This window comes from Gossypium hirsutum, chromosome D10 (genome assembly GCF_007990345.1).
Source record: "Gossypium hirsutum isolate 1008001.06 chromosome D10, Gossypium_hirsutum_v2.1, whole genome shotgun sequence".
Classification (NCBI taxonomy): domain Eukaryota; kingdom Viridiplantae; phylum Streptophyta; class Magnoliopsida; order Malvales; family Malvaceae; genus Gossypium; species Gossypium hirsutum.
Window position 1 is genome coordinate 10,839,114 of NC_053446.1, and position 24,943 is coordinate 10,864,056.

Genomic DNA, 24,943 nt, shown 5'->3' on the forward strand with positions numbered 1-24,943 from the left:
AGACAGATCGAGAAATGAAAGGTTATTTGGGCTTTTAATTAGGATTGGGCCATTACAATTTTTTTCCTCTCATTGATTTTGGGGTGGAAAAAATGGAGGCCGCCTGGTTTAGAGTTAAAATTATAGTGAAAAAGTGTTTTTCCGCTCAATTGTAATGTTGGGAGGTGATTTTGGGCTTTTAGCTTATGAAATACCCTTATTTTTATTAATTATTTAAAAGGTTTATAAAAATTAGATTAATTTATATTTTATATTAAATTATTTAAATATTTTGTTAAAAAATATTTAAAAATTCCCTTTTATCATTATATTAAAATATTAAAATATAATCTATCATTATAATAAATTATTTAAATATTATTTATTATTATATTTAAGTTTTTATAATATTTTATGTATTGTTAATTTTATAAATAATTTATATTCATTACTCAAAATGTATTTAAAAATTATATACTTTTTTAGCGCAATAGCAAGTTACTGATTTTCAATTCAATCGGTTTAATTAATTTTTTTATACAAAATACTTAAATCTACTCATAATCTCTCCTACATTAATAATATCAATGTCAATGTGCTAAACTCAATTTTTTAAAATAATATACATACTTCTAAATTTTTAACACTTTCATCAAATTTCAAATACAAAATATAACAACCCCCCCCAAATATAATTTCGTTTACCTTTCCAAAATATTCCCTCAAATATTACTTTTACCAAATCCAATATTTTTTTATCCCATCAATCTTCATTGTTTACATAGTTTATAATATTATATAAAATATTTAAATTTTGAAAAAAAATTGAAAAAAATTACTTAAATATGTGGAAATGACATGATTAATTTTTGTCTACCATTAACGGTAATGAATGAATTAGTGACTAAATTGTTATAAGTATTTAGATAGGAAAACAAATTGATATTCCGAACAAAATGATAACGAAAAACATGAGGTGTTCTAAAAACTTCCAACCAAAAGCAACCACATCTCCAAAAACAATCAATGTAAAAGAGCGACGGTTAGAGGAATAATAATGATGCTTCAAAACTCTATGGAATCCTTGTTAGTGGATTTTAGAAAGCATCACATGCTAATCAACTCAAACTAGGCCACTTTGTAATTTATCTTTCTTTTAGAGGCAATTGCTATGCCGTCACCTTAAACCCCTCGCTAAATCATTTGATGGCTACAGAAACTTAAGAAACACAACCTCATACATGGTGAAGTTCGATCCCATGACTTTTTTAGAAGTGCAAAACATGTTTAGCTAAATATCATGTCACACTATACAAACTCACATAATTTATACATAATATATTGGTAAGGATTCCTAATGACATCTGTGAATCCATCACGTGTAAGCCTAGCAAGCGTTTTGTCCAACCCCATCAAGTTGACTCCAACAATGCCCTAAACTGACATTTGTCCCTCTATCATGACACTCATGATATAGGGAATTCAATGGTTTGGACCCACGCCCAATCATCTTCCCATTATATATATCCCCTTTGCACCAAAGTAAATATAGAGACGAGCTGAATTGTATATACTCTACAAGGACTTAGCCCCAAAGTAAAATTTTAGTGGATTTTTGCACCATCCACGATATGAATCGCCCCTATTTTAATGACTATCCACACCTCACATTGTGTGAATTGCCTTGTTATACCACCAAACACTTTTATATAACATTTTTTTTTGGTAGAAAAGAATAAACTTAAAAAAAGTTTAATTAGCAGCAGACTGAAGTGCTGGAAAATTTCCCAGCATCACTTGATTATCTTTTTCAAGAAACCTACGAATATAATACGGTGGAAACTCGAAGATCTGTAGCTGATTATAGCTAAGGGATCCCTTAGCCGCTTTAGCCAAGCCATCAACCCCTCTATTGTACTCGCTTGAGGAATGCTTGAAAACTACTCGCCAGTTTCTCCTACACAATGAATGAATCAATCGCAGCTCCGGAACTCTGCTCTCCGCAGCAAATCCCTTGCAGATAAACTCAATAAGTATAGCATTGTCGTAGTCAACTTCAATTCGGCTAAAACCTCTCGACCACGCAAGCTTATGTCCCTCATATCAGACCCTCCAACCTTCATTGAAAAACCCGATACCCATCCACCATTCGATCCTCGAAATACCCCTCCTACAGTTGCTCGAGACAAGTGATTCAAAAAAGGCCCATCTGTATTCAGCTTAATCCAACCCTCTGTAAGCGATTCCCAAAATCCACGATTAACTTTGAAGCTTTCAAGATTTATCTTCAGCCTTGCAGACAGAAAGCTTCTAGCCCAAGCCACAACTAAACCTATTAAGTCTCTACTATTACTATTCATATGATAAAAAATAGAAGCATTCCTATCTTTCCAAAGAAAGCAAACAACGATGGAAAACAACGTTGGCCACTCTTCTGCAATGTCAATGTGGCCCTCATTTAGAACATTTCATCTCAACCATTCCTGAACCGAAGATGAAAATAAAAAGCTCCAAGCACCTCTTGGGACAATGGATCTCCACACTCCTTTCGGAAAATAGCAGTCACGCATTGCATGCAAAATCGTCTCTCGTTTCCCCTCATCTTTCACAGCGACTATCGTTACTAATACCTCGAACACACGTAATAACCTTTACTCGAGTTTGTACCTAATCCTGAGTAAAGAATGCTACAATTTTTAGTTAATCACTCTGCTAAAGTTTTAAATTAGTTATTCATGTTCTACTATGCAAGAGTCACATTTTTATTCCTATTTCATTCTTTGGGATTGATAATAAAATTTCGTTTGAATTTCTTGAAACTAAACATCTCGTTATTAATATAAAAATTTTGGTAAAATTTTAATATAATTTTTTTCTTCAAATCTTCCCTTATTCTACTATTAAGCCGCTCTGACATTTCTCTACTAAAAATTCATATAACGTTGTTGCTTGTTCCTCTCGAAAATAGATGCATTAAGCTTTTATACATATAAAGTTAATCTCAACATTTTTCTACAATTTTTAATGATTTTTCAAAGTAAAAATAAAGGAATCTGAGATCAATTTCACCTTATCTCACTTAAATTTATTTACCTCGTAATCTGCAATTCCATTGTTTAAACAGTTTATTCTATAAAAAAACTAAACTCATTTAAGATTTAATATCATACTTGTTTTAACATTTAACTCAATTTATACATTTTTTAGGAAATTTTTAAAGTTAAAACCTGATTAGAGGTGATCATGGGTTGGGCTACTCGGCCAGACTCGACGGCCCGCCTGAAAAATGAGAGGGTTCAGGTAAAAATATAGGCCCGAAATATGGGTTTGGGCAAAAAACGAGGTCCGTTTTCCTCGAGTAAAACTTTTTTAACCCGGGCCTGGCCCAGCCCGAATCATATATTAAATATATATTTTTTATTTTTAATCAAATATACTTTTTAATCAAATATATATTAAATATATATTTTTTTGGTGTTGTAAAATTTAATATGGGCCGGGCCAGGCTCAGACTTAGCAATTTTCTTTTGGGCCAGACTTGAACAAATTTTTAGGTCTATATTTCAGGCCGGTCTGGACCTGAGACTATAAAATGGGCATAAAATTTTGTTCGGGCCCGGCCCAAACCCAACCCGACCGACCCGACCCATAATCACCTCTAAACCTGATAGCTGTCCAAAAAATTGTTTTAGCATAATTTCTAACATTTTAGTTTGTAGTTTCCTATCAACTTACTAACACTTATGAATCATGTTCTTCCACATTATTTATCCTTTCAAGCCCTTATATGCATATAAACTTATTTATCTTTATTATTTTCTTCCTCTTCCTCTCCATTGCACATCCTATGTGCATATATACATTAATTTTTAGCTTCAAGCATAATATACATATATGTAATATTGAACGATAATAGATTAAAATCGAACATAGTAATTTCTTTCTCAAATAAAACATGAGTATGGGAAAATCACTAAGGCTCTTACATTTCTTCAAATCTCATCTTCAAACTAATCTATTACTCCACTTCTTTTTTACATCTATCTATTAATTTTTTTACTTTTGATTTTTCACTTTTACTCCAACACTTTTTACTTTCTTACAATTTAATCAATATCTGGAATACACATATCTTTTCAATATTTTCCGTATCCTTCTATCTTTTCTACTATCACAAATAATTCCTATTTTATTTCTTTTAAATATTCCAACACACATATTTTCTAAAATCATATTATTTACTACTAATGAGATTTTAGGATATTAAATCACATCTAACATCATTAGTGAGTAAACTTGAACGACATAACAACCATAGAAATGCTTTAACCTGTTGTGGATCTCTAGCCTTCCAAACTTTGAAGCCAACCCCATGAGAGCTATCATCATTATGAATAAGCAAATAGTTGTAAGTAGCAACAGTAGAACACGGGCCACAAGACATCAGTCGCCATGCAAGTCGGTCCAAACCACCATCAGCCAAGGGTGGCAAGACACTAGCAATACGACTAACTGTAACCTGTGGCACTCGAGATTCAAGTATATGCCAATCCCACGTAATCTTGAGTTGTTATCAAATAAATCAGATAATCGAAGAGTTTCATCTAATCATTCATCGCTAATATGGTACAACTTGAGAGGTTCAACATCCGCGAGTCAATAATCATAAATAATTGACGAGCATCCGGTCTATTGAGTTTAGCACGAACCTTATCCATAATAAACTGAAACGCTATTGTAATAATACATTTATGAAATATAAACATATCTAAGTACTTTCCAAGATTCAGAATATACGCATACTTAGATACTTTCCCAGGTCCGTCACAATCGAGAACCCAAATCGACCACGAATATCTAATGCAACTGCTTTTGAAGTATTATGAGAGAAGAAAATTTGAGTTTTCTGTCTATTAATTTGATAGCCTACAGCACAGCAAAAAAGTGGACAAAGCGTCGTTAGCCCACTGTGCGTGTGGGGAATTAGCCCGGCAAAGCAAAAGTAGATCATTTGCAAAAAAAAAGAAGAAAAGAGATGAGAAAGAGGAGGTCCTCTATGTACAAGTGACCGGTTCCAACTTCCTCTCAAAATATAACCTTTATTGTTATAACAAAAATATATAAATATTAATAAAAAATTCAAATTTTATTATTTTTAAATAATAAAACAAGGTACTAATATGCATGATTCAATTTTGGAAAAAATTACTAAAACTTTTTCCAAATTACCGCCGGTTCGATTTAATTTTTTATTCACCAGCAGACAAGCGCACATTAGCATCAACAACCCCTTCACTTGTGTCTTTCTCACTCTTAATCCCAAGTTCCAAACGGCCAAACTGACTTCCTTTGTCCCTACCCCCGGCTCTATTCCAAAATTTCAAGCCAACCCCCAATTTTCTCTAAATTAAAATCGGCCCCCGATTCAAAAAACCACCATTTCAACATTTCTACTTCTGATATTTTTCTCAAGAAAATAAATACATTTTTTCCCGAGAGAGAGAGAGAGATAGAGATGACAATGGACAGAGAGAAGGAGAGAGAGATAGAGCTCGAAAGCGCAATGTACACTAACTGTTTGCTATTAGGATTGGATCCGCCGATAATCGGGCTCGGAGCCTCTAACGTAACCCCTCGTGTCGGACTTTTCCGTCATTCTAACCCTAAATTAGGCGAACAGCTTCTTTACTTCATACTCTCTTCTCTTCGTGGCCCCGCTCAATCCGCCAGAGTAATAATCGTTTTCCGGTTCGGTTTACTTTCGATCTGGTCTGTATTGGTTTTGAATTTGGTTTTGGTTTTGGATCTTATAGGATTTCGATAGAGTTTGGCCAATTTTTGACTCAGCGCAATCTCGTGATTTTCGAAAGGTTGATTCTCCGATTTTTTTTTGTTTGTTTACGTTTTTCTGTTTTACTGTTTTATCTGAATTATTGTTTGAATTTTATTTACTTGTTGATATTTTAGGTTGTCCAAGGCATAATCAGTGAGCTGGAAGCACAAGGAGCTCTACCTAGAAGTAATTCCAGGGTTTCTTCGCTTGCTACTTGCTGTGGGCCGAGGTTAGTTCTTAATTTCTGTTTGGCTGCCAAGAAAATTCTAGAAAGTTAAGCAAATGGAAAACTATGTTAGTTGGCTTTCTTAGTCCTATTTGCATTAGGCTCATTAGAGCGTATCTTTCACTGTATTTTGGCACCGATTGTCTGTGCAAGATCCAAAAAGTTAGAAGTTTTATTGAAGATCGCTGATGAAATTTGTTAATTTATCATCACATTATATTTTCTTATGTTTTTGCTTGTAGATTTGTTGAACTTCTATGGCAACTCTCATTGCATGCATTAAGAGAGGTTTATAGAAGGAATTTTGCAGCGGATGTTGCTACTAACCCGTTGCCTGTGCCATTGACTGATGTTGCCTTTTCACATGCTGCTACATTACTTCCTATAACAAAGGTAGTGCTGCTCTGTACATTATTCATATGAAGTACAGTTATACCTATGTTAGTTGAACTTGCATGTGTGTCAGATACAGATATGTCCGACTTGGGTATACTTAATTTTGTCTAAGTTTTTCCATGCACTTGGTAGGTCTTTGTTTTCTCATGCATTTGATGGGTCTCTGGAAGATCATATCCACGACCTTTAAAGAAATTGAAGGGTTGGAGCAACATAGAATTATAGTCTCATATATTAAGTTCATGCTTCTTTTTCTGTGTTTCTATGTTCTATTTGCTTCTATCATAGTTCACTTCAAGCATGGTTTTGGCATTAGCTTCAAAATGTTTTTTTTTTGGTTAGACCTTCCATAGTGGTGAAGTAACATTTTTTTTTGAACAGGCTAGAATAGCACTTGAACGGAAAAGATTTCTGAAAAATGCAGAAACAACAGTGCAGAGACAGGCTATGTGGTCAAATTTGGCTCATGAAATGACTGCAGAGTTTCGTGGTCTTTGTGCTGAGGAGGTAGGTAAAAACTATTTAATCACTCAATTGAACTCTTTTTGAGTATTTTTGTCATATTATCAAATATAATCCCCTTTCTCTTTTACCTTCTGCTAGGGATGACTTGATATCTTTAATGAATGACTTTCCTTGGAAAACCTTGTTAGCAGGCTTATTTGCAGCAAGAGCTGGAAAAACTACATGACTTGAGGAACAAAGTGAAGTTGGAAGGGGAGCTATGGGATGATCTTGTCTCTACTTCAAGTCAGAATTCTCATTTGGTTTCAAAGGCCACTTGCTTGTGGGAGTCTATACTATCTCGTAAAAGTAAGTACTGTACTAATGAATAAAGTGTTTTTCATTTATATCTTCATTAACTTATTTGATTTTCACACCCTTGATATTATCAACTGATTCATCCAGGTCAGCATGAAGTTCTTGCTTCAGGCCCCATTGAGGATTTGATAGCTCATCGGGAGCATAGGTGATTTGCCACCATATGTTATTTTGGATGGTAAATATGCCACACTTTGGCCCTCCTTTTTCATGTAAATTCATTTTCAGGTACCGCATCTCTGGATCGTCTTTACTTGCAGCTATGGACCAAAGTTCTCAAGCTCCTTACTCTGATGTCTTATCTGTTCAGTCTGGGGATTTGGCTAACAAAGACCAGAATGGTGGATGTAACACACAGGTCAATGAAGAGACATTCTCTCAGGTAGATGATAGAAGTGGAAGAGTAAACCAGACTGTTGATGTAGCAGAAATTATCAGACGTTGGACGCATGCGTTACAACGCATTCATAAACATTCGCTTCTGCTGGTATGCTGTTTTATGTTATTTTTGTTCACGCAGCTATGTTAGCTTGTATTAATAATTGGTCATTAGTGATATGCTGAATCTCTTATAGTTTAATGTCTATGTAGTGTATAATTATGAGTATGATATTTGTTTAAAGTTGTGGTATTGTAAATTGCATCGACCAGTTAGATATTATGCAACATGAGGTTTGACGTTGAGGCGTTGAAACTTGTATTGGGTGTTATTCTTTTTCTATGGACAAAATCTTTATTAGTCATAAACAAATCCGTTCACTTAAAAGTTTTCCATCCTTGGGAGATGTGAACAAGTTATTGGTTATGGTATAGAATCACAAACGAGCAATATTTTGTTTGCACATTCTAAATTTTATTTAAAAAGTATTTGTAAATTCTAAATTGTGATTCACGGTTTTAAGGAACTGTGGATTGAATGTTGCTAATTATCGGTGTTCAAGTAAGGTGCTAGAATGCAATAATAGATATTACTATTGTTTTGCAGGCAAAAGCTAATGATGGAGAGGGTCCTGATATTTTACGAAGTGCACAAGATGGTAGCACAAGTGGCCATGCTGATTCATTGGCTACAACTCTTGCTGAGCATCAGCAACACCTGGCTAGCTTTCAGGTAATGTAATAGCCATTGGACATTAACTAGTTCCTTACAAATTCATACTGTTAATTTGATCATAATTTCGAGCAAATTTCAGATTTCTAGTCTGATTAACATCTGGGGCACTTGTATCTATCTTGTTTTCTATACTCATCAGGTAGGTTCTTAATCTAGTTAATTGTTAGGCTGATGGTTATAGAAACATACTAGTACTTGGCAACATCAAGCAGGTTTTTGAAATCTTCAAGAACCTTAGATATTGCTCAGATTTCCTTAAGTTACCATTTGCTTGGTATTTGGTAAAGAATTTTGTGAGCACAAAGATGAAAATCTACCTTTCGACAGCCCCAAAATGGGAAATTCTCTTTCCAAACGCTAAAGGATGGTCAAATGTTGATGATCTAGAACCTCAAAATCTGGAAATTTGTTTAGTTTATTTAAGTGTTACTTCAAATTATTTGGAGATTTGAGAACCCACTGAACAGCAATATATGAGGTTGTTCTCCTGTTTTGTGCTTTGCTTCGAACATGCATGGCTGTTGTGAGTTTACAAACATGCTACCACATATGCCTCTAGCCCTCTACTAAACCATAAATTTCTGCTATGATTTCTAAGTAATCTCTAAACAGTCACACTAAAGTATGTTCCTCATAAACCTTAATGCTGTTATAGATTCTAAGTTATCTCTAGAGGAATTCTTTTTTTCAGCATCCTTGTTGATTCCTCATCGGGGATTTAAGTGGTAACCGTCACTTGACGATACAGTTGCTATTTTTCAGTTTCGGCTCTTTCTGTTGCCAATATTCATGGCCTATATTTACCCCAATTGCATTTATTATATCCACAGACTTGATAAATGTGGTAGACAATGCATTCGCGGCTACAATTTAAATCCTGCACCTGATACTAATCTTACTTTTTAGATGACTTGTAGACATTTCTATTCTAATTTCTAGTACATTTCAAATGCACAGGTGCTTATTAACCAACTAAAGGAAGTTGCTCCAGCAATTCAGAAGTCAATATCGAACTGTACAGGGAAAGTAAATGGCATTTCCTCAAATTTGCCTTCCATGGCCAAGCATCATGGTCAAGCTACCTCACCTATTCAAGCTCAGAGCAGTGGAAGGACCTTGGTAAATGTTAAATTGGTGAATCATTTCTTGCAAACATTGAACACTTGTGCTTGTAGAATTTATGTCTCATTATTAAGGTATTTTCCTGGATAATGCAGGAAAGTAGCTCTGATGATGTTGGTGACATCACTCCAAAAATGTCAAAGGTTCAGCTTGACAAGATTTCACCTAGTTCTCCAGCTTTAAAGCTCCCGCAGTTATTCAGCTTAAGCCCAAATTCTTTGGTTAAAGGTGGAAACATGCAAAAGCAGCATACTTTAGCTCCGCAGACCAACCAAATTGGAACTTTGTCTGAAAGCAGCTCCCTGGACCAGCCTCTTGCAAACAACGGCCTTGATAACCCACCCCAAGGTTTGCTGCTTTTCATGTTCTGCAAACATTTAAATGAGTGCTAGTGACTCTGGTGATTTAACTCCTTTAGTGGAAGATTCTGATTCTCAAATTCACTTTGCAGATACCGATGATTCTTTCGTTCAGAACTTGAAGAGATCTGTTAGGCAAGCTGCACTATCTGTGCCATCCCACGATTCAGAGTCATCACGGGACAGTCAATCTGATGAAAGCTCGGAACATTTCTTTGTACCTGTTTCATCATTTAACTTTTATCATGGGGGACCAGAGAATAAAGTTGGCTCCATAAGGAGTAAGAAATTATTTTCAACTCAAAAAGACAATTCCTTGCTTGATAGTCGTGCAAGCGATGGTCGTATTAGGAGTAACTATGATGACGTATCACACATGTTGAACAAGTTGGATTCTCTTAATGATTATGATCCAGTAAACGTATTTCTGTCAGCTGCTGCTTCTAGTAGTTCAGCTTCTGATGGGCAGAGGTCTTTTTTTGACTTGGAAGAAGCACAGGATCAGGTCTTTTCTCCTTCTTTTCTGATGGACGCATCCCTCTTATCCGATTCTTACGAGGATTTGCTCGGTATGTTGTTTTATTTGCAACCTATTATTAATAATAATAATAATATATTATTCAGATATATCCACTTGCTGGGCTATTTGGCTGGCTTGACAGTCAATTTGAGCTGGACTTTGAGATAGCTTTTTAGTAATCCGAGTCAACCAATTCGGATTATCTTTTAAATAATAAATTCTTTTATGTAAATTAAAATTTGAAAATATATAAATATTAGATACAAAATTTTTAATGGTAAAATAGGTTTTGAAATTAGACTTGAGGAGGCAAATATTTTTTGTTTAGACGCCATAAATACCTCTCAGCTAAGTTAGTCGGACTTGGATATGAGTATTGGACATGGATGGGCTCTAGACCCTAAACTCTAAAGCTTTTTCATGAATTTAAAGTGATCTAGGAGTCATATATCCCTTCCCTTGGTACATGTTAGATATGAATATTTTTAAGAAAATGAAGAAGTACGAACAACTTAGCCAGCGTATAATAGGATTCTTTTAAGGGAATTTTTTCTTTTGTTTATCTATTAATTACCACATATCTGCCAAATGTATTATTATTATTATTTTTTGACAATTATTATTATTATTATTATTATTATTATTATTATTAAGAAGAGGGTATGTTTGTGCAGCTCCACTTTCAGAAACAGATACTGCCTTAATGGAGCATTGAGACTGGGGTTTGGACGATTTTGTTGGGATGGTTTTGCTTTCGGGTTCCCTCAGTTGGGATGTTATCTCCACCACTCTCCCATTGATCCCTAGGTTTGGAAGTAGGCCGCTGCCTCCACTGGAATCTTTGAAGTCTTCTCGGCATTATTTTGTAAGTGTAAGAAAAGTTTAATTTTGGTCACACTGAAATTATTTTAGTATCGTATTCTTTTAAATATTCTTCATAATATAGATCATTAGATTATTGATTTTTTTTTTAAATTTTTAAAAAATATATATTAAAATGACCCTTTAAATAAATGAACTGAAATGTTAAAAAAAATATAAAAAGTATACCAAATTTAATTCTACAAAAAGAGTATACCAAAATTATTACTGTTGAAGGGAGTTGGGTCTCGGACCCTTAACGATGGAGGTATTATGCTCGAGATGTTTATACTCAGTTTTATTCTCGAGGTTTTGTCTTTTGATTTCGAGGATAACCTGAATAGGTTTACGGAGTTGATTGGGAATGCTTAGAGTCCAATAAAATGTTTTATCATTTTGGCCTTGACGAGGTTCAAACTTGAGCCCTTAGGGTCTTAAAGAGTAAGAACACAACCACTTAAGGGCTTGGGTTTGAACCCCCATCAAGGCCAATATGTTAAAACATTTCCTTGATGGACTTAGGTGTTCTTGATCAACTCCGTGAACCTGTTCGGGTTCTCCTTGGAGTTGGGAGACAAAATCCCAAGGCTAAAATTGACCGTAGACAAGCACAATACCTTCATCATTGAGTGTCCTAGACCCAACTTCCCTTACCAATTACCATGAGAATATAACTATCAATAAAAGGTACTTGCTAAAAATTCAATCACAATCTTTTTATTCTGTGGTTGCATTAGATGATTAAAAGAAATTTAAGAAATGAACGTAAAATTTAATTTTGGTTACAAATGGGGGAGAATACTTAAAGTGTTGTATACAAATAAGCTATGTTACAAATGAGGGAGGGGTTGAAGACTTGAAGTCAAGTATATGGTTAAGTTGGTGTTTTTAAAATATCCCATATTTCTTTATATTATACTAAAGTATTTTAGAGCTTTTTGAACAACCTACTAGATCTTACAAGATACCAGAACAGTCAACCAATTCTACACTATCATATCACTTTTATATCATGATTTGAATTCTAGATAAGCAAGATAAAATTTAAAATATCCTTGGAAAGATAAATCTTAATATCAGTGGATATCTCCTTCTTATGTTCATGCAAAGAGTCGGTAATTTTCTGGTAAGGAGTAGACATGGTAACGTGGTCTATAAAATTGGGTTCATTGTTGGTGGTAACTAATTCATAAATCTCAGCCAAGAGTTTTCTTAATTTTTTTCGCAGCAGCCTGTGTGCATAAAAACATCTAGAAAATGAGAAAACGGAGGCAAGGCATGTAGGAACATAGGTACAACATCAAAGAAAACAGAAAATTTTCTAATTCTGGAGATGATATGTTGTGCGATAGCCAGGTTCCAGTGCGGGCACTGCAAGCCTTGTTTCAGGCTTGAACGCATCCATAATATCCTTGAATGATGATTTATCATCAGAGAAAGAATTTGCTCATTTTTATATTTGGTTTCTCCCAAAATTCGATTCTCGTGGTGGCAAAACATCAGTCGTGTAATAGAAGGAAAAACATATATATTCTATTATTTTTTATATATAAGCGTCAACCTTAAATTAGCTAATTAATATATATAAGATTAATATATCATTTTCAAAAATAAATTTTTTAGACCCTCAAAATATAATGCCACAACATATTTTTTAAAATATATGAATAATATAATATATAAAAAAACACTAAATAATATAATATATAAAAAACACTATCTTAACTCTTACTACTATTTTTTAACTCTAATAAACAAACTGTTGGGAATTAACTTGTGTTATGCAATAAACAAGTAAACTAAAATCAGAAAAATTAAATACGCAAATTTTATGTAGAAAAACTCCTCAAAAGATGATAAAAAATCACAGGCAAAAATATATTTCACTATAGTAAAGGAGAGTATAAAATATAGAGAGAATTAAAGGAAAACCCAAATCCTCCAAAATGAAAACCCTTCAAAACAAAAAAAAAAACATAATTCTCTCAATCTGAATATTTCTGTTATGTGAAATTTAGAGTAACTAAGGCCAATTTATAGGTTGAAATTTGTAGCATATATGACTACAACAACCCTAGGTTAATCAAAGCTTAAGTGAGAAACTAAAAATAGAGTTTAATTAGGAGAAGAAAGCCTAAAAAACTTGGACTGCATGTTGCCACGTCATGACGTGGCTTAATGTGTTGTTGGGACGTGAAAGACTTTTGCGTCATCGGGACAAAGTTTTGTTGCTTGTTGGGATGAGATGACCATTGCGTCGTCGGGACGAAAGAGTGCTGCTTGTCGGGATGTCACATACTGTTTGGTCAAAATAAGAGACATTTTCCAAAAAAATCTTCACATTGACTCATATTTAGACCAACTCCCTTGCCAAACCCTATTATGGGCCTAATTTGATCTTTGTCGGATACTCACCAAATCCAAGCAATGCTCAAACTTTGAAACAAGAAGGCTTTCTGTCAACATGTCGGCTGGATTGTGTTGTGTGCCAATTTTAAGAATCTAAACATCCCCTTGAATGATCACCTCTCGGACAAAGTGATAACAAATGTCTATGTGCTTCGTTCTTTCATGATGCATTTGATCTTTGGTGAGATGTATAGCACTTTGACTATCACAATTTACGACAGTTGCCCCTTTTTCACTTACCAGTTCACTAAACAGTCCTCTTAACAAAATTGCTTCTTTTACTGCTTCAGTAATTGTCATGTATTCTGCTTCAGTAGTCGACAAAACCACTGTAGCTTGAAGTGTAGCTTTCCAGCTAATGACACAATTCCCAAAAGCAAATAGGTAACTTGTGAGAGACCTTCTTTGACTTTAAGTCTCCTACATGATCAGAATCAACATATCCGACTAAATCTTTTTGAGTTCTTCCGAACTCTAAGTACATGTTAAAAGTACCCCGCAAATATTTGAAAACCCACTTAACTGCATGCTAGTGTAACTTACCGGAATTGACCATGTATCGACTAACAACACTGACAACATGTGAAATATCAAGACGAATGTATACTATTGCATACATCAAACTTCTGACTGTGCTTGAGTAAAGTACTTTTGACATGCACATTTCATCTTCTTCATTGTAACACTCTTTACCCGTCTCCATCACCGGATTAGGGTTACGCGATGCTACCAAACAAAACCAAACAGAAATGAATTGTCACAATTAAATTTTCTTTAAAGATAATTTATTAATCAAACATATAATCAAAATCATGATAATCATACATTATCAGAGTTAATTTGAGTTTACGGAAGTCTTAAAACAATTCAAAACGAAGTAGAGACTAATTTGAAACATTTAAGAAAAATATGGCAGGAATACAAAATAGGGGTCACATAGCCGTATGACAGCATGAGGCCGTGTGGTGTTAGGCCACACACTCGTGTCCTCAAATCATGTATGGCACACGGCCGTGTGGTAGACCGTGTCACAGTTTGTGTGTGTGCCTAAATACCTTCAACAATAAACCAAATTTGACCAAAGATCTCTTAAACCACAAGCCAATGCATTAAACCCTTGAACAACATGATACAAGACACCAAAACATACCAAATTCAACTTAATTTACTCAACCTAAGTGTCTAACCAATATGTCTCAATTGGCACCGCAATTCAATCATGAACAACAACCATTCATTACCATTCACGCCAAGATTTTTCATTCCTAAATATACTCATACAATCATTATTTCTTTAACTAAAATATCAATAAGCAAAGTTCAATAAGTGACATAAAACATAAGGATCTATTTTCACAATTTAAGTATGCCTTATTTAACCATGCCTTTAACTATTTCATATCATTCAAGCCATTCACTCCAAACATCAACAATTACCAACATTCAATAACAAGTCATGCTATTACCTAAACATACATATAATGCCATTCAAATATTGGCTAACAACTTCAACTTACTAAGTGTCAATTAGATACCAAACACTTGATACATCAAGGTTACTTATAATCTTATTTATAATCAAAGTACCAAAACATGATCATTAGCTTGCAAATTGAACATCCTATATACATGTCAAAATATAATATATCTCTCTTTCAACTAACTAATCTAACTTTCCACAATTTATCATCAAAACATTTCAAATTTACTTAAATAACCCAACTTTATCAACCAAGTCTTTTATCCATACCATGGCATCATATTACCTATGTAATTGCATTTTCTAAATGCCATTTCAAATACCAAATGCACAATTTAATCCATCCATTATATGCGTATGTTTTAAACTAAGCATATTCCTTGCCATACTTAAGCCAACAATATTTTCAAGTCATATCAATATACTAGTGAACCAAAACAACTCCTAAGTACATGCCACATATAACTAAGCCTGATACGATCAAAAGACTACCAAACCAATACCGGGATAGTGTGAGTTTCTTGACGATCCGTCTGACACGTTCCGCAAGTTGACACTACAGGGAAAAAGAAAACAAGGGAGTAAGCATTACAAATGCTCAGTAAGTTTATAGATATTTAAAACCAAATAACTTACCTCAAGTTATAATTATACCCTACATGTTACTTAGCTTGATAAAGTTTGCCTATCATGGCAATTCAAATATCAAAAAGGTGAGTTCAACATTAATCATACTATATATTAATTCAATCATATAAAATTTCAATTCACTTAATTCGACATTTCATTATCATTCATAAAACAAACAATCATTTAATCAATTCACTATCTTAATCATATCATACCACTTATTTACCCGTAATACATCCCATTTCAAATTAATGTCAAACATTATTTTTTTATTTCATAATTTGAATTCTCAATCAAATTCATATTAAATTGTATAAACTTCATTCCCATTTCATATCAATTCATCTTTATACCAAATATATGTATATATATATCAATTGTCAATTTAATGTCAATTACTATTTCATTTCAGAATACGAATTACGAATCACATTCCATCTCAATTTCCAAATTTATGGATTTATTAAACATAATCAATCAATGTTCCCAACTTATTTCACAATTTCATATTACATTTCATGTCATTTGCCATTTCAAATATCAAATATTTCGCTTTTACCATTTATTTCCCTATTAACACGACTCAGACTCGGATGGATACACAGATTCAACCAACACACCAGTTTGACACTAGTACCTCATCAGATAAATTCGAAGCAAATTGGCACCCAGTGCCTCATCGACTCATAGTCGAAATAACCTTGAACTCTTCATATGCTATAACATGTCAACTATATCCGACTCTACCCGAACAGTTAATAGGGTATTTATTATCAATCAACATATCAATTCACATATATTTTCATCATTGAATCAATCAAGTAAACATATATACATACATACATACATACACATTTTTCATATATATTCAATTTAGTCCTTATCACATCAGCCAGTCTAAATCAAATCAATTAAGTTCATTTCATCTCATCATCTCATAATTATTTCAATTTGCAATTCATTGTATTCAATTTAATCCTCTCACTCACCCTTTTGTACCGAATTATAAACAATTAAAATTTCAATTAAATATAATTACAATTATAATTCTAAATACATAACCATTTAACAAAAACATATCATACGAACTTACTTGGTTAAGACAACAACAACAACTCTTTAAAAGGACTAATCAACAATTTTTGTCATTTCCCTGATTTTCTTTAATTTGGTCCAATTTCTGATCTATTCAATAATTCAATTCAATTTATCAATTCCAAAAATCTTATATCATCCTATTATAAGTATATACCGTTTTAATTTTATTATTTGAATGCCCCTAAGCTTTTGTATTTTATTCAATTTAGTCTCTAAAACCGAACTTATCATATCTTCCGAATTTGGACTCCAAATTTTAAATCCACTTCAATTATGTCCGTATGCAGCCTCCTATTATCATAATTTACAGAAATTTCATACCAATTTCAATATATTCACAATTTAGTTCCTAACTCAAAACTAACAAAATTTACTTTCATTTTTAAGTTTCCAAATCTACCATTTTCTATTAAAATATCTAAAATTCATCAATGACAAGTTTTAAAATCTTTAACATATTTGAAAATGAAGATACAAATTAACCGAATCTAGTTGCAATGATATCAAAAACATAAAATTACGAAAAGCAGAACTCAAAAATACTTACATGACTCGTTGAAAGCTTGTCGAAGCTCTCTAATCTAAAAAGTGGTGTTCTTCGATTGGAAGTAAAGAAAATGAAAGAAGATGATTATATTTTTTTTGCTTTTATTAACTTTAACCTTTTTATTATTTTATTATAACTTAATATAATATAATATAATTAAGAAAAATGTGAGCACTAACCGTACAAACATTTAAAAGATGTTAAATTACTACATTAGGACTTAATTAATTATTAATTAAGTCATTTAACTATTATAAACCAATAACGATAAAGTTTTACGATTTTTACGATTTCTTTTTCTTTAATTAACTATCAAAACATTAAAATTTTCAGACCAAATTTCAATTCACCTATATAATAGCTCCATAAATATTTAATAAAAATATTTACGGGCTCGGTTTACAGAAACGAGGTCCCAATACTTCATTTTTCAAAACCACTTGACTTTTAGTACGCACTACTTATACCTTGACTAACAGACTAATTAATAAAATCTATTAAATCACGATTCACTATTACACTATATTTAACTCATAAATATTAATTAAATATATCTAGACTCTTTCATCAGAATTGTGGTCCCGAAACCATTGTTTTCAACACTATTAAAAAATAGGCTGTTGCATTCATTCTGTGGGGAATCTGAAATTAAAAGTTTCAAGTGTGTAAATGAGCACTTACTGGTTTTGAATCTTGCATCTTAAATCGCTCAAGTATCTTAATGATGTACTTTTGTTGCGATAAAAACAATTTCCCGAAATGTCTATCTCTCGAAATTTTCATCCCAAAAATTTTCTTTACTGCACCTAAATCTTTCATCTTGAACTCAGAGTTAAATATAGTTTTAAGACGATCAATTTCAGATGGATTCTTAGCTGCAATCAATATATCATCAACATAAAACAAAAAATATATAAAAGAACCATCATAAATACATTGTAGGTAAACACAACTGTCATACTTACTTCGAGAAAACCTAATACTCTATGAAAGAGTTGAACTTTTTATACCACTACCGAGGAGACTGCTTCAAATCGTACAAAGACTTTTGTAAGAGACAAACATGATCTTCTTTACCATCAAATTTTATTAAAATTTAATAAAATCAATCTATTTTTATATTACAACTAAATTTTAACTGTTGATTTTTGTGTGTGTATGTGTGGGAAGTTTAGATTTAATAAAATCATTCTATTTTTATAAAATTCTAAAACCTCTAAAACTATAAAATCCTAAACCTTTCTCCTCAAAAAAAATTCAAACCTTTAAAGATTAGACTCTTAAACCTTAAATCCTAATATACCATTTTCCCTAAAATAATAATTTTTTTTAGTGTCAAACCCACTATATCATAAACCATAAACCCAATTGGAAAAAAATTGGATAATATCACATTTGGTACTTATACTTTCATATAATGTTTAATGCGATACTTGTACTTTGAAAATGTCTAATATTGTATCTGAGCTATTAATATGTATTTTATTATGGTACATGTACTTTCATAAATTGTCCAATGTAATACTTGTACTTTGAAAATGTCAATGTGGTACTTGAACTATCAATATGTGTTTTATTTTAGCACCGTTAATGAATTGCTAAACCAACCATAAAAATTCAACATGTAGAAACTTTTTTTTTCCAAATCAAGTCCACATAAGTAATATAACATTATGTGAAAATTTAAAAAAAATCAAATTAAATTAAAGAACAAATGACTCGATTAATAAAAAAGAAGTAAATATTAAACTTACAGAAGAAAAAAAATGTCATATTCTCTATTTTAAATGGTAATATTCTCCAAAGAGTTTTCCATTTGATACAATATTTTAATCAAATTTTAAAGAATATTTTAATATTTACTTCTTTTTTATTAAATATGTTTAGTTATTTATTTTTAATTTATTTTTTTCATATAATGTTTATAATCCATGTGTACTTGATGATTTAGAAAAAAAGATCTCTATGTCGAATTTTTATCGGCTAATTTAGCATTTCATTAACGTTGTTAGCAACAAGTACCATAACAAAACATATATTGATAGTTCAGGAATCACATTAGACATTTTCAAAGTACAATTAGTATTATATTGAATATTTTATGAAAGTACAAGAACCAAATGTCACATTATCCCAAAAACCATAAACCTTAAAACTGGCTATTATCATTTATTAATTTTATTGAATTTGTTATATTTACAAAGTTATAAAGCAAGCTAAATCTAATAAAACAATCACTTCTAAGGCAATTAGTGTTGAATTCAATAAAGTTATAAAGCAGACACCTCAAGAGAAAATTGCTCGCTAAGTCTAACAGAAAAACCACTTCTAATCTTTTAAGACACTTAGCTAAATTTTACAAAGTTACAAAGCAGATATTCCAAAGTGGATATTGCTCATTTAGTATATTCATACACTTCCAACGGTACCGAACATGTGTAATTTGATGATTGACACTTCTTGCCAACCTTTCACCCATTTATTAATAATATGAGCGTACTTATATTTTAATTTTAAATTGCAATGTATTTTGCCAGTGCCTCGCTCATATGCGAGTGATCTTATAACTCCTCACAAGTACGAAATTAGTAAAAAATAAATAAATGAAAAAGAAAGAAAAAAAAGACGCTCCAAGCATACAATATAGAGATCTAACTCATTTTTTTTTATTTCGAATACGACCACTTTATAACCTTTCCCTCGATCGCGGGGACAATTGTTATATATATATATATATATAATATTATTATACATATTAAGTCTCATAAAAAAAAACCACCAATCACATCGTAATAATCCCATGACAACTTAACTAAACTAAACCATCATGACCAAGGGTTAGGGGATAAAGAGAAGAAGAAGAAAACAACAGAGAAGGAGACTCCACTTCCCCAAGCTTCATCTATTCCTAATCTTTCTCTCAAGTCTCATACATTGGCTCTTCACTCTTTCTTAAACGAAGTGAATCGACAAACATCATTACAACCTCAATCTTATCTGATATTTACATCAACATCACTAATTATGATTAAAATTTTATTAAATAGAATTAATATGGTGTTAGAAAATACAAAATAAAAGATACATAATTTTAGTGAAATCATCTTACAGTACAACAGCCTTTCACTAAAGAGACACGTTAAAAATTCGCTAGATTTTTTTAGTTTAATCACAAATTTGATTACTAGCGTTTACATATTTTGTCAAAATGGTCCTAATTGTACTTTTGAGTCTTTTTTTGACCATCAACTTTTGTTTTTTTTTTCCAAATTGTTTCTTTTAACAAATTTGATGAAAGTACCGTTCAAAAAGTTAACTGGATGATGTTGAATATTTTTAATGAGATATAATTTATTATTTAGAACCTAATAAAAAAATTACATGTTGATTTATTAATTATCTTTTTAACACCTCTTAGTAAACAGATGAATGTATTTATTTTGAAACTTCTTTTAGATAATTATATTTATTTTCTTTAAATTAAGAGTTAATTTTTTAATTTCATGTATGATTTATTTATTTTATTATTTTTCATATGTAATTATCTTATTGGGTTACCTAAGTAATAAATTATATCTCATTAAAAATATTCTACATCATCCTTGTTAATTTTTTTAATGGTACTTTCATCAAATTTGTTAGAAAAAACAGTTTCAAAAAAAAAAAAAACAAAGGTTGAAGGCCAAAAATCTCAAAAAATAAAATTAGAGTCATTTTGATAAAATATGTAAATATTAGTGGCTAAATTTGTCATTAAGCCTTTTATTTGTTAAATAATAAAGTTGGCAGTTGCATGCATGCATGCTAGCCAAGTGCAAAACCCCATCATCCACCTCAGGCGCGCTTCTGCCCTTCCTTTCTTTCCTTAATTCTTTCTCCTCTAATTTGCCATTGAAGGGGGAAAAAAAAAACCTGAGATTTCAAGCAAGACCTCCCCAGATTTTATGAGCCCTAATTACTCAATTCCCCTGTGGAAATTTCAATTATAATTAAACATTTTCAAGTTTCAAACTTTCCCCTTCCAAAACCATTAATTTACCTCAATATTAAGTCTTAACCAAAAAGAACAAAGAAGTGTAAACCGAGCAAGAAAACCCCTGAAAAATCAATACCCAGAATTGCCTTTCTTAATAAAAACCATAAAATAAGTTTTTTTTTTTCATTTTGTTGGTTGTAAAACCGAGACATTTGAGGGAAATGCCAAGCTTGGCTGTAAAACTAAACAGTGTATTCTTCAAGTTCCTTTTCAAACAGCGTTTGCAGAATCGGATCCAAACCCCTCTCAACGAATCCCCCAATCAATACGGTATTACAACCCGACCCGAAGAATCCGTTTCCGCCTCCAACCCTTCTTTCACCGACGGTGTCGCCACTAAAGACATCCACATCGACCCTTTCACTGCCCTTTCTATTCGGATCTTCCTCCCTGAATCCTCCCTTTCCCCTCCCGAGCAAACCGGCCCGAAAACCAAGCCTAAATCTTCCCAACAAGTTTACCCCATTTCCCTTATTCAACGGAGGAAGAGTTACGGCCTGCTTAATATGGAAGCTCCGAGAAATGATATGAGAAGAAGCAGCTTCGAAGGTTTAGATTTAAGATCCGATAATAATGCTTATCAAGGTTACGCACCATCACCTCAAAACTGTAAAAAATTACCAATAATGTTGCAGTTTCACGGCGGCGGTTGGGTAAGTGGAAGCAATGATTCAGTAGCTAACGATTTCTTCTGTCGGAGGATAGCAAAATTATGTGATGTTATAGTTGTGGCGGTCGGTTATCGGTTGGCGCCGGAGAATAAGTATCCGGCGGCGTTTGAGGACGGATTGAAGGTGTTGCATTGGCTAGGGAAGCAAGCGAATTTAGCAGAGTGTAGTAAGTCGATGGGGAGTGGGGCTCGTGGTGTTGGAGCTGAGTTTACAAAGGCCGAAGTTCAAAGACATATTGTGGATGCCATTGGGGCTTCCGTGGTTGAGCCATGGTTGGCAGCTCATGGAGATCTTTCAAGGTTTTAAATTCCTTTTTTTTTGTACTTATATAAAATTTTGATCTCGGTTGCATTTGTTCTTGCTACTGATTGATTTGGTTGAAAAAGTAGGATTTTGTCAAGTATAATTTGATGGTGGCATGAATGAGATGTTTTGATCATTGATTGTGCTTGTTTTTGTTATATTTTATGTGTTTGATGTCATTTTAACTACTGATTTGATATGAATTTGTTGTTGTTCAATTTATTGATTGCTGTGGTTAAAGATATGTATAATTTGATCTGAGAAGTTTGAGTTTATAACCTCAAATTTGTAGGTAGTTTTGATCTATATCACTCAAATTTGTTCGACTTGGTTATAATTATCTCTTCCTCAAGATTTTCATGTATTTGGAGGGTTTTAAGACCATATCCCCATTCTTATGTTTGGATATGTGTCGGATGAGGGTCTCAAATCAGGTTCTTTAAGAGAAATGAAGAGTCAGATTTATTAAGGTGATCGGTTGTAGATGTGACACGCATTCACTTGCTTTCATTATGGAAATGTGCCTTATAAGCTTGAATTTGAAATGAGGTTTGGATTATAAACCTTTTGAAAGTAATTTAGATTGGTTTTGTAGGGACCTTGTGGGGTCAGATTCCCATATCCATATTTAGATATATGTCAAACACGGATATCAGACATGGATACTTCAAAAAAAATAGTATCAGAAAGAGAATAGATACCTTAAGCATCTGCCATTGGTTTTTGGCTAGAGTTATTTCTTCCATTAGGTTGGGTGCTGGTTGCTCAATTGCTTATCTAGGGGACCTCTTTCGTTAATAGCTACGATTTCTAACTAGACTTTCATGTTTTTATCCTCTCATATTGTTCATGCATTTGAGTCTTCTTGAATTTTGAGCAGATTCATATACTTACCTTTGCTTGAACATGATATTCAATACTTTTTGTTGAGCCATTTATGCCTAAAGTTTCTAATTTGCATTGTAAATTGCCATATCTTTCTTTTCACATGTTATTATTAAAGTCCTTCAAGAGAGTATATGGTCAAGAGTTTGAGTTAGCTCTTAATGTCTTGTTGACAGTAGATTGTATTGTTTTCTCTATTGTGTCTTTTGAGTGATGTTATTCGGATTTAAGCATGAGTGTCAAATATGGATATGTTCCAGACATAGCTATGTAAATTTTTCTAAGTTTTTCACATATTTGTGAAGTTCTTGGTACGTCATATCCTTATGCATGTATTTTGATAAACATCTGACATGGGTGTTGGATACTAGTACTTTATGAAAAATGAAAGTTTGAAATAACAGATCTGATCAATAAACTTCTGATCATAATCCCTGGCATTAGTCTAGTATGTAGTTGTCATGCAGGATGGAGGCATCCAAATAATGAAAATTCATCGTTGAGGTTTAGGATGAATCTATCTGAAGGAGCCAAGTTTGAATGAGATAAAATATTTGCAAATTGTGTTTGCGCTGCTTTTCTCTAATGTATTTTATCCCTCTTTTCTATCTTGCATACATACATTATATTTTTATTTTACCTAATCTTGAATTGCGACATTGTTGAAACAGATGTGTTCTACTTGGGGTAAGTTGTGGAGCGAACATTGCAGATTATGTGGCTCGGAAAGCGGTCGAGGCAGGCAAGCTTTTCGACCCTATCAAGGTTGTAGCACAGGTCCTTATGTACCCATTCTTCATTGGCAGTGTTCCAACAGAGTCTGAAAAAAAGTTGGCCAACACTTACTTCTATGACAAGGAAATGTGCACGCTTGCATGGAGACTCTTTCTTCCTGAGGAAGAGCTAAGCCTGGACCACCCAGCTGGCAATCCGCTCATCCTGGATAGGAGTCCACCACTGAAGCTCATGCCTCCGACACTGATCATTGTAGCAGAACATGACTGGATGAGAGACCGGGCTATTGCTTACTCAGAGGCTCTGCGGAAAGTAAATGTCGTTGCACCTGTGTTGGAGTATAAGGATGCAGTTCATGAATTTGCAAACCTTGACATACTTCTAAAGACCCCTCAGGCTCAGGCTTGTGCCGAGGACATTGTAATATGGGTTAAGAAGTACATCTCACGTCGAGATAATGAGTTCTCGTATTAAGTCAGAGGTTTCAAGTGAAGGGAAAATAAATTGTGGCAGTGTTACAGTTGAGAAAGAAAATGATGCATGATTGCCTGACAGTTGGTCGGTCGGTCACAAGATTGGCTTAATGTATTGCATTTTTTTTTCTTTTACTATCCCTGCTGATAGAATGTACCTCCGTCCCGGAGTTTATTGGATGGTCTATTTTGTTGTTTTTGTATGATACAAAACTTTTCCGACGGAAGATTGGTGACCGGTGGGGATGCGATTACTTATTTTGGAGTGCTGCACAACACGTAGGGATGTATGTAGTCAGGTAATTTCTTTTCCCCTGTGAATTAAGGTGTAACTATTTACTCCTCATTTGATTGTATAACAGTGGGAACTTCTCCTTGCAACAATCAAACTTGTGACATATAGATCTCTTTGTTACACTTAACCTTTATCTCTTGCTAGTGGAA

The 24,943-nt window shown here is 33.0% G+C and overlaps 2 protein-coding genes across 4 annotated transcripts; both read left to right on the plus strand.

The window, feature by feature from the left end:
- Positions 1 to 5,299: 5,299 nt before the first annotated feature.
- LOC107914216 (AUGMIN subunit 6) lies at positions 5,300 to 12,802 on the plus strand. 3 transcript variants are annotated; one of them, XR_001688733.2, is made up of 14 exons: positions 5,334 to 5,710; positions 5,793 to 5,849; positions 5,947 to 6,041; positions 6,281 to 6,431; positions 6,816 to 6,941; positions 7,091 to 7,247; positions 7,344 to 7,404; positions 7,485 to 7,743; positions 8,242 to 8,367; positions 9,328 to 9,489; positions 9,588 to 9,840; positions 9,944 to 10,420; positions 11,046 to 11,236; positions 12,461 to 12,802. XR_001688733.2 is itself a non-coding variant. In XM_016843044.2 (14 exons), the coding sequence occupies exons 1-14, from the start codon at positions 5,495 to 5,497 to the stop codon at positions 11,084 to 11,086; spliced, it is 2,028 nt and encodes a 675-aa protein (XP_016698533.1). In that variant the 5' UTR covers positions 5,334 to 5,494; the 3' UTR covers positions 11,087 to 11,329. The 3 variants fall into 3 exon arrangements, 2 of the variants coding, with proteins under 2 accessions (XP_016698532.1, XP_016698533.1); XM_016843044.2 differs by lacking the exon at positions 12,461 to 12,802 and having other exon boundaries at positions 9,944 to 10,132; positions 10,286 to 10,420; positions 11,046 to 11,329; XM_016843043.2 differs by lacking the exon at positions 12,461 to 12,802 and having other exon boundaries at positions 5,300 to 5,710; positions 11,046 to 11,329.
- Positions 12,803 to 21,217: 8,415 nt separating this feature from the next.
- Positions 21,218 to 24,702, plus strand: LOC107914219 (probable carboxylesterase 11). The gene is made up of 2 exons (XM_016843048.2): positions 21,218 to 22,402; positions 23,963 to 24,702. Exons 1-2 carry the CDS (start codon positions 21,594 to 21,596, stop codon positions 24,498 to 24,500), a joined length of 1,347 nt encoding a protein of 448 aa, XP_016698537.1. The 5' UTR covers positions 21,218 to 21,593; the 3' UTR covers positions 24,501 to 24,702.
- The last annotated feature ends 241 nt before the right edge of the window (positions 24,703 to 24,943 follow it).

Coding starts and splice junctions, on each gene's coding strand:
- LOC107914216 (XM_016843043.2), top strand. CDS start 5,495: ATGACAATGGACAGAGAGAAGGAGAGAGAGATAGAGCTCGAAAGCGCA. Junction 5,850..5,946: donor AATCTCGTGATTTTCGAAAG/GTTGATTCTCCG, acceptor TTGATATTTTAG/GTTGTCCAAGGCATAATCAG. Junction 6,042..6,280: donor GCTACTTGCTGTGGGCCGAG/GTTAGTTCTTAA, acceptor TTTTGCTTGTAG/ATTTGTTGAACTTCTATGGC.
- LOC107914219 (XM_016843048.2), top strand. CDS start 21,594: ATGCCAAGCTTGGCTGTAAAACTAAACAGTGTATTCTTCAAGTTCCTT. Junction 22,403..23,962: donor GCTCATGGAGATCTTTCAAG/GTTTTAAATTCC, acceptor TTGTTGAAACAG/ATGTGTTCTACTTGGGGTAA.